Source organism: Hibiscus syriacus, unplaced genomic scaffold (genome assembly GCF_006381635.1).
Source record: "Hibiscus syriacus cultivar Baekdansim isolate YM2019G1 unplaced genomic scaffold, ASM638163v2 tig00111467_pilon, whole genome shotgun sequence".
In the NCBI taxonomy this organism is placed as follows: Eukaryota; Viridiplantae; Streptophyta; class Magnoliopsida; order Malvales; family Malvaceae; genus Hibiscus; species Hibiscus syriacus.
In genome coordinates, this window is record NW_024063100.1 from 105,814 (window position 1) to 116,489 (window position 10,676).

At 33.3% G+C, this 10,676-nt stretch overlaps 1 protein-coding gene and 1 pseudogene across 1 annotated transcript; one reads left to right on the forward strand and one right to left on the reverse strand.

Moving 5' to 3' along the window:
* Positions 1–2,218: 2,218 nt before the first annotated feature.
* Positions 2,219–4,366, reverse strand: LOC120163621 (annotated as a pseudogene).
* A 1,526-nt stretch (positions 4,367–5,892) lies between these two features.
* Positions 5,893–8,616, forward strand: LOC120163608 (50S ribosomal protein L29, chloroplastic-like). The gene is made up of 2 exons (XM_039173500.1): positions 5,893–6,293; positions 8,267–8,616. The coding sequence occupies exons 1-2, from the start codon at positions 5,958–5,960 to the stop codon at positions 8,441–8,443; spliced, it is 513 nt and encodes a 170-aa protein (XP_039029431.1). The 5' UTR covers positions 5,893–5,957; the 3' UTR covers positions 8,444–8,616.
* The last annotated feature ends 2,060 nt before the right edge of the window (positions 8,617–10,676 follow it).

Sequence of the window (10,676 nt, forward strand, 5' to 3'; positions counted from 1 at the left end):
ACTTGCTAGTTTCATCATGAATCGGAAACGGCAGCCGCTGTTCCACAAGATTGTCGCAGCTTTACCGGGGATGGAAACGCTTTCGTTAACAAAAGAGGAAGACATGGTGGATGTGAACTTGAAGTCGATCGGCAATTCATTCCATAATTATGAGCAGCAAGGATGGGGTCGTCCATGTTAAACAAAATTGTGTTCACTAAACAAAGAAAGGAAAAGAAAAGGAAGAGAGGAAGCATTCAAGCATTTTATTCAAACGTCAAAATACACAAGTAGACTTAGCAAACACGGTAAAGTTTTTCATTCATTTTGTTTTTCGTAGTAAGTAGGGCTCCAACTATTTTTTTTCGTCTCGGAAAATACCTTCTGGGACTAGGATAGTCATCATTGGGATCGGCTTTTTTTTTAATTAATCACCATCGATTTATTAACCGATTAATTCAGATCGAATATATCAGAGGTTAATTATGAGGCAACCTCCTAACTTAGTTTGCTTCATTTACAAATGTCATAGTTCGAACCCTTGATATTGTTTAAAAAATCTAGTGTCTAATACCATTAAATCAATCGATTGTTTGTGGGATTAAGTTCTTTATTGTCATAATGTTTTATTTCTGTTTTTTTTATATAAAATGAAAAGTGCATATAAGTTTCATTAAATTATATCCTTAAAATTTTTTGTATAATTTAAAAGTTATAGGTTAATAAAGTCTAAAAGTAAAAGATATTGTAAAGAATAAATTTGATTTAATTTAAAATATTGACTAAATAAATAATAAGAAAATATAATATTATATATCGTAATCAAGAGAATGACAAAATAAAATATGTTATTAGATCATCGAGAAAATATTGTCACTACGAATATTTTTTTTAACAAAATAAAATGCAACTTAAAAAACAAGTGAGTCACTAAGAATATTTTCTTATTTATGTGTGGTTAGATCATCGAGAAAATATATTATTTAATAAAATTATTTTCAAATTCTGCAAAAACTGATAAATTTAGTATGCGAAATTAAAACCAAGTTTGAGAGTAGGATTAAACGTCAGAAATTAACATCCTCACGACACCTATTAATAGAATGACATCATTTAATTATATGTTATACTCAATTTAATTTAATAAATTTAATTTTTAGTATTTAAATTTAAGGATAGTCTACATCAAATATCACTAAACTTTATTCATTACATTATTTATATCATTGAACTTTTAATTTTATCAATTATAATATTAGACTTTAATTTTAACTTAAATTATACCATTAGATCGTTAAATTATTAATGTCATAGTGGAGTGGTTAACTATTGTCGACGTGACTATCACACTACAAAACGTGATTTTAACGTGGTTGTTTTGATGCGTCAAAGACCTAGAAAGACTTGGTGTATGACCTAAATTGCCTAACTGTTTATAGAATTACCTTAAAAATGACCTATAAATATATAATTAAATTTATGATTCAATGAGCATGATTGTTTGTCGATTGGATGTTGTAAAGTGTAATTTGGTCGTGAGATGACATGTTTACGATGATTCAAGTATGTTTAATAAAAAAACCATGTTATTGTATATTTAGTAATTTTAGGAACAATTAAAAGTTGGATTGCTAGCTCAATTATGCATTCTCAAACTTATTTTTATAATTCTCCAGAAAAAATGCTTAATCTTTTGGCTATTGGAACGAAAATGACCGATTCATCGAGAAAAAAAGGAACGACCCCCTCAACTTTGAATTCGAAAAAACTTGTTTCAATTGTTTTTTAAAGTCCCTAAAATTAGTTTTTAACCTTTATAACTTATATGAAAAGTACTTGAATAAAAATTCGAATAAATATATTTGATTCAGTTCAACTCAAAATTTATAAATCTAACTTGATTAAAAAATTCAAATAAAATATAAATGATTAAATAATACTCATAATTTAGCTAACTCAACTTTCTATCCACATAATTGCTCACCCCTACATTCCGCACCATCATTATGTAGAGAGAACAATTAATTAAAATAAATTAAATATATAAAAGGTGTCAACGTATGCCCTTCTTTTATTCAATGCTTAACGTTTTTTTCGTTTCAGTTTAGTATTAAATGTTTCATTCCGTAGTTAAAAATGAGTCACGCCGTGACGGACCGTTAAATTTAACCGTTAACCCGTTAAAAATGTCACGTAGTAGATTTTTTAATATTAAAAAATATTTCTCTTCTTCTCTCCTTTATCGTCTCCAGCTTGGCTTTCCAGTTATGACGCGACAAACTGCGGGAGGATGAGGAGGAATAAGTGTTGAACGGCAGCTGCGGTTGTAGTCTTTCTCTTCCTCCTCTTCGCGTTCACTTCTGCTTCCCTGAAGCTGTTGTTGTGCAAATCTCTTTCGAACGGCGGTCACTAGTTGGGACCTGAATTTTTCCCAAGATAGTCCTGTGCTGAAGTCTTTTGCTTTACTCAACAGGCCCCACAGAAGCACCTGCAGCATGTGCTTTCTCTTGTGCTTCTTCAGCTAGTGTAGCTGCTCTGGCTTCTTACTCTGAAAGCTTTTTCACTTCCTCTTCCGGCTTCTTCGCTGCATCAGCAGCCTCGCGAGCCTTCTCAGCAGTTAATATCGCCTCTTCTTCAGCTTTACCTTTGCCATGGCTTCGGAATACGCTTTCCTTCTTCCATCCTCAGGAATACCACTTCAAAGCAAGTAACAAGATACCTGAGTTCGAATAGGATAGATAAAATTGATAAACTAACACCAATTGCAGTGTACCTGAAAATTTTGTTCACACTCTTTAATGGAGCTGATGGAGTAGTAGAAACTTCCACAACCTGTCTCATTTAGCAACCATTAAGATATATAAGTAACCGAAAATTGAACCAGGAAGATAATCCTACTTCAAGCAGGCTTTAAATACTTTGCTTCATGCAGAATTCAAGCTTTTACATAAACCAGACTCATGGGATCAATCAATGCTACATTTGGCTTCATATCTCCCGTTAGATCAATGGTCTTACCAACGAACTCTCGTAACAAAGGTTTTAAGAAGAAGAAGAAAAAACAAATTGAATGCGCGTACCTTGTTTTCTGCCACTGCTGTGTTGGAGAAAACATCTGCCACTAAAGATGCTATCTGGGATTTTGCAACCTAAACAAAGTTTTCACAAATCTTGAGCATTAAGACAAACAAAGATTCTGATCAAGAAAGAAAAGTTCTTTTTTCCAATGGAACAGAAAAAACTGCATACATTACATTATGTTACATTACTTTGTTGTCGTTTGCATCAACACTTCCTTCAACTGACACCACAACATTGTAAAGAGCTCTCTGCCGAGTAATCTTCTGTCAGGGTTATCTTTAAGAATATGTAGCTAACGTCAGTTTCGATTACTTTTTGCAAGAATTCGGGCAGACTTAACGGTTGAGATTGAGAGAAGAGGTTACTAAAGAACGATGTAATGCCATCGAGCACATTGTAGGTAGACGCATTCACGACGTTCAAAAGAAGAAAAATGTGCACTTCAACTTGATTGGTACGGATGGTTGACTTCAACTTGAAAAGAAGAAAAATGTGCACTCAACATGTCTGATGGTCCCTTAAATTAAGTGGCAATTGCTTCACTTAAGTTCTGTATCAACATTTAAAGCAAAACATCAGTGAGTTGTATGCACCTGCCAAATAAATTAGTTGGCCTTGCAGATAAAGATCATAAAATACCAACTAGGAAGGAATTACGACAATCGTCTGCTGTAGATCTTGCAGGTAAAAACCATAAAATATAAACTAGGAAGCAATTATGACAATCGTCTGATCAGCAGAAGTTTTATTACAAACAAGACTTTAAGTTTAGAGCAAACCTGAATATAATGGATACATAGAAAACCATACCTGCATGGAAGCACATTTGTCAATGACCTTGTCCACTTGTCTTTTCCCTTCCACACCACCCTAAAGGAATTTCACTATTTGATGAGAAAAAAAAGCCAAAAGAGAATATTAAAGAATCAACCAAGAATAAGTAATGGTATTTAATACCTCTAGGACCTGAATCAGGCTTCTAATGACTACATATTCACCTCTACGAATTGCCTCCTTGGAGTTGTGCAGATTGTCTGTGACATTAGGACCAGAATAAAAAACTATTCCTATTGAATCGCTTCTTTGAATGCCTATGCCATTAGATATAAAATCATTAGAAATCAGAATAAGTTACACTGCTAGCAGTTATAGATTTACATTATACACACAAAGCAGATGCAAACCAGGTTATGATTTTAGAAAGAGGTTCCTAGAAACTTTACTATAAATCTGAGGGACCATCAGACATGTTTTTGTTCCACAAATTTAATTTGAAGGATTTTGTATCCCACTGCTGCAGCTTCATTATAGACTCTTTAATCAAGGAACAACATATCATGTAAGACCATTCCACAGAGTAAAAGATAGCTTCATAGTTCACAAAGTTTTCATGTAAGACTTAACGGTTGAGATTGAGAGAAGAGGTTACTAAAGAACTACGTGTTACTTCAGCACAGAACTATCTTGGGAAAAATTCAGTTCCCAACTAGCGACCGCCATTCAAAAGAGATTTGCACAACAACAGTTTCAGGGAAGCAGAAATGAACGCAGCTGTCGTTCAGCACTTCTTCCTCCTACTCCTGCAGTTCGTCGCGCCGTAACTGAAATTTAAGCTGGAGACGATAAAGGAGGAGGAGAAGAAGAAGAGAAATACTTTTTAATATTAAAAAATATGTAACGTGACATTTTTAATGGGTTAATGGTAAAATTTAACGATCCGTCATGGTGTGACTCATTTTGAGTTACGGAATGAAACATTAGACATCAAACTGGAAAAAAAAACGTTAGACACTGAACTGAAAAATCGAGCATACATTAGATACTTTTTGTATATTTAAGCCGTTAAAAATCAATCCCATTGTTAGATGATTAAGGATAAAGTACACAAATGATTCCTTGATAATAAAATATTATTTTATTGAGTCATCCTATTATTAAAAGTTACAAAATGATCTCTAATTATAAGGAGTTATTTTGTTGAGTCCATCGACTATTAAAAGTTACAAAATGATCATAATCTCAAACGACTATCATATTTCAGTCAGCATGTTAACATTCAACTCAGACGATAATTAATTTTTTAATGAAAAATGACGAGTTTGGAACATAATGAATAATCGTGTGATAATTTTGTAACTTTTAATAGTCGATAGACTCAACAAAACAACTCTCTATAATATATGGATCATTTTATAACTTTTAATAATCGAATGACTCAACAAAAGAATATTTTATAATTGAAAGACTCAACAAATTAATATTTTATAATTAAAACTCAATAAAACGATATCTATAGCCATTTGAGTGCTTTACCGGGTAATTAAAACGAGACTAAAATAATAGTCGGATTACCCTCACATAGTTTATTATAATTTTAAATGATAGGTGGACATGGACTTGAGCCTTTTAGCCGTTGATTAAAAACCCAACAAAAAGAAGAAGGGTAAATTACAAATTTTATCATAATTTTACTCTCTCTTAGTTTTGTTCATTGAACTTTAAAAATTTTCAATTTCTCACTAAGCTTGATACATTGAAAATTTTTGTCACTTCGCCGTTAAATAGTTAACGGTGTTAAAATGAAACTGTTTTAAATTCACTAAAATGATATCATTTTATATCTATATAACAACCCATTTATAACGTCGTTAGTGGAAAAACAGCTTAGTGACAAAAAAAAATTAATGTATTAAGTTCAATGAAAAAATTGAAAAGATCTAAAGAATAGTGAGTGAAATAGGAGAGAAAGTAAATTTAAACTACCAAATTTATAGTTTACTAAAAAAGGGATTAAAATGCCTTATCTCTATATTCTGAATGCTAAAACTAGAGAAAGAAGCGAGCTTACACTCCCAGGAAAAAAAGGCCACGATAGAGCTGAATTCAATTAAGCAGAAATGTTGAACGGCTCAATTGCTTCTCCAGCTTCCTTAACTTTCCCTCCAAAACCCAAATTTTCAATCCAGAAAACTTCCTTTACCGGCGTCGGAATCCGACATTTATGTCCCCAACGGTTGGCTTCTCAGACGACCTCGTCTCGAAAGCCATCCGCTTCGTCGTCTTCGGTAATGATGGCGAAGCTAGAAGAAGAAATGAAGGAAATCAGAGCCAAAACGACTGAGGAAATCAACGATGAAGTGGTCGAGTTAAAAGGAGAGCTTTTGATGCTTCGTCTTCAGAAATCGGTTCGTAATGAGTTCAAGTCCAGCGAATTTGGGCGTATGCGCAAAAGGGTATTCTCTCTCCCCCCCCTTCCCCAAATGATCTTCTCTTAACAGTTGCATTGAAGTTCAAATGGGATTTCAGAATCTGGGTATTACTTATTTTAAGATAGGGAGAATCAAATGAACGGATATTTCAATTCATAAATCTCACAGTTTTTAACATAGGTAGGGGCTGGAGAACTTTGCTGAGAACAGAAATGTCATTTTTATAAATCTCACAAAAAAACTTGATGTAAATTGTGATTTAAATTGCCGAAAATCTAAACTTTGATTGGACGATGCAAGTGACAATAATATAGTATAATCGCTACTCACTAAAGGTAGAGAATGTTATGGAGTGGTGTTCTCAGTCCAATGAGTTTTCCGTTTAATTGTGGTTCGAAGAAGCTTTAAAAAAAGATGGATATGGTGAAGTTTAGATGTTATGAATAGCATAACCACCATCAACTTATCTCTTTCAAGTATGCATGTGAGTGTATGCCTGTATGGGTATTCATTGATCACCGCTATTACATATGGTTGCTTATAAAGCTTTTTTTCCTCTTAAATTTTGGGCGGCTTTCTTTTTGCTTATGTTGAATTATGTATAGAAACCAATGTTCATATCGCCTAATGGCACTGGAAGGTCATAAGATTTAGGCAGGAGAAAGGGTTTTAAAACCTTTCATGTAAGTGGAGGAAATGTTCTATTTTTCATGTGAAACCATGCCTTGTTGCCTTTTACATCTTCTGTAATTATTATTATTTTGTCAAATCCGGTTCATTCAACGTCAAGAGAGTAAGAGGATGAACAAAGAGCAGATACATGAAACCATATAGGACAGTGGTGTTTATGGCCTTAAATGCTGGACAGTGTTAAGCACTATTTGGACTTAATAACAGAGACCCTTTGCCATTGTCTTTTATTGGTATACTTATTATATATAACAACGATGGTATTTATCCTTACCATTGTTTGAGGAGCCGATATGATGGTTAAACAAAAGCATGTAAAGGTGACCTTTAAACTCCTTAAGCTATGGTACAGAAATATGACAGTAAACCTCAAATGTTTGCCTCAGCTTCATGTTACCCAAATATTTCTTTGCTGGAACACTAGTAAATAGTAATAGCCATTTAGGTGTGTTCTGATTTCACTTATGGGAAGTTGCAAGAGAATAGAGGCTAAAACGAAGTCATTTAAGAATGGCTAGGAATTGGTGTGTGGTAGGAAGTAGGATGTCTTTCCTTTAGTGAACCGCTGAAGCATAATCATGCTGTAGGCCTTATATTTGTCAAGATAAGCTTCTGCTGACTGTAGTTGAGCATACTTCCTTCATTTGCATGTTATTATTACAATTATTATATTTTCGTTGTGAGATACTGAGGTTGTTGGGTATTTAAAGGTCGTTGATTCTGACGATTCTATATAAATATAATTTCACCGTTTCAGAAGAATTATTCATGGAATGAATAATATTTGCCGAATTGGATTGAGGACAAAATATGGGTTTTGCATACCATGATCCCAGTTCTATTGTTACATTGCAAAAGAAAGAGACGAAAAGGCAGATAAACGATGATGCTTGTCTTGAGGCATTGTAAAGCCACACCTGAGTTGTTCTGTGTAATTTTAAATATTTACAAGGCTTCAGAAATCAAACTTTAAATTTCTTTGATGCATGGCTAATGTCTCTGCTCCTTCCACATGTTATTGGTATTGCTGGATTTTTCCTAGATGATTCTTGTTTGTTTCACCATCCAAAGAAAGCTGAGAAAGGACCCAGAAAAAGCAGCTAGTTTTGCTGGATTTTGCACTGCTTATTTTGTGCACGCTTTAGGCACAAAATTAAAGCCTGACCTTTAGTTATACTTTATTTCTCTTTTGTGAAGATTAAGGCTAGTTTTACAATGTAACTTCAGTCATACATCATTGATCTCTTTTGTGAAGATTAATGGTAGTTTTATGATTTATTTGACGAAGAAAGTGCTGTACTTTATAGATTGCTCGCATGCTTACCGTTAAACGGGAACGAGAGCTGGAGGAGGGCATCAACAAGCGATTGTCGAGAAAGTTGGATAGGCAATGGAAGAAAAGCATTGTTGTTAAGCCACCCCCATCTTTGATCAAGTTGAGAGAGCAAGAGGCAGCAGAAGAAGCTGAGAAATCCTCTGCTTGAATGAACCACTCTTTTAGATACTTTTAACATTTTCATCGCTTCCACTTTGTATTTTTAGACCCATTTTGTGCATAAGATCTTATTGTTTCAATGTTTTGATTTCAACCTCAGATTGTTTATTACCTCTCATGTTCTGATTTTTACTAAGCTTTCATTTTATCAAGTGGTAGAACCATTTATTTTAGATACTATACATTTATAAAATTTCCTAGCGGCTATTGTAGGAGTCCGGGATGGACAGAGAGAGAAGGTTGGTGGGTTCCCCAAAAAATTTTAGATTCTCATATAATTTAAATATTTTATTTTTATTTTCTTTTGATAACTTATTTTTGTCCTTAAAATTTTATAAATTCGTCCTTTAGCATAAAATTTATGCGTGTGTAATAAAATTATGTGTCTGTATGTAGGAGTATTTATTTTATATAATTTATAAAAATTGTTTTTAAGCAATTAAAACCCCTTTTCCTATAAATAAACGGGTTTTCTCTCTATATAATAAACATTTCATCATCATCTAGGGACTGCCTAAGGTGTGAAGAAAACCAAGTATTCATAGTTATGTGCAAGCATTTCTTTCATGCACACCATTGTAGGGATCTACATGCAATAATTGACCCTTTAGGGACATAAGGGCAACTAGAGGTGTAATTGAACAGTGTGTTTGGTATCAACGTCAAAAATAGGTTCTACTTCATTCACATAAGTTTGAATGTTGAAAACCTACATGGAATCAGAGTTGGCATGGCAAATGCACATACATAGCAAGATCTGATGTATTCTCTAAATGTAAGCTATGCATGGACGTGTATACAGGATTTTATGTTATAGGTAAATTTATAAAATTTTAAGAAATGATGAACTTATAAAATTTGAAGGGGAAAAATATATTTTCAAATGAAAATATAAAAAATTATCTAAAATATAAAAAATTGAGATTATTAGAGGACGACTGCCTCCTCCTGCCCTCCCCTTGATCCATTCCTAATCTTGGCATAACTTTACCGACACCTCCAACCACGATTAAGCATAATACCCTCCAAAACATAGTTCCAAACCATTAGCTATTAATAATCATCATGGTTCATGCGCACAAATACTACATGACTTATCACAATTAGGCTTGACAAAACTCAAATTCTTACATTTCAACCATTGATTTCACCGAGTAATATTCTTGTACATGCCGTTAATGAATACAGCAAACCTTATGCTATTTTTTCGGGGTCGTTATGGTTATCTCGATGATGCAACCTCTCCGATCTTATCTCGAATTACACGAACAACACCTACACTTGAGAACAATTCACATGCTTAGGGACGGATGCATATAGAGAGTGGGAGGGACTCTTCTCTTCCTAAATTTTTTGGTCTAATAATATTTTAAGTTCTTATCAGTTTAAATTAAAGGAAATAGATTTTTGTCCCTTCTAATATTTTAGATTAAATACATAATAAGTCATTATTTTTAACTTAGACACCTTATTCCTCCCAATATCTGATCCTAATTCTGTCTCTTCACATTCTAAATTTCAAACTCATTAGTGTTAATGAATAACAAACAATAACAAGATAATTACATGCTAGTAAATCAACAACGTAAAACCATTACATTAAGTCGTACTCATGGAAAAGCATTCTCTAGCATCTCTTAGCCACATAAGTTCATAATAAGCCTTGTAACATTATGCCTAACTTAGCATGTGGTTTCGTGTTATGAATAATTCATTCAAGGGTATTGATGAATCCTTCTTTTTTCATATGATTAGAAGTACGAAGCACTTAGTATATCCTAATTCACTTTTTTTTCCCTCTTGATTCTCAAGGTTTAGTCCAGATTAATTAAGACCGACCCGAGTCACACACCTGCTTTTAGTGTGTGAGTTTTCCGGCGGGGATTTTTTGCATACACAAAAAATAAAACTTAAACTGACTTAAGCGATATCAAACTACTTACCACTTGAACTAACCCGTCCGTTATTCTAAATCACACTTTACAACATATATAATTCGTAACATTTCACTTATAATGTAAGTTTAAGGCATGATCATTTATATACACGCATATTTTATTCCTTTTTCATATGAAACGAGTATCAGTTAGTCCAATGTAAATAACAGTTGCATAAATTAGGATAAACAAGTCATCACGATAATGTAAAGTGGTCAATATGCATCAAAGTACCACAATTGCACCAAAATGCCAATATAAATTAAAGTATCATTATACAACTAC

Coding starts and splice junctions, on each gene's coding strand:
- LOC120163608 (XM_039173500.1), top strand. CDS start 5,958: ATGTTGAACGGCTCAATTGCTTCTCCAGCTTCCTTAACTTTCCCTCCA. Junction 6,294..8,266: donor TTGGGCGTATGCGCAAAAGG/GTATTCTCTCTC, acceptor TGTACTTTATAG/ATTGCTCGCATGCTTACCGT.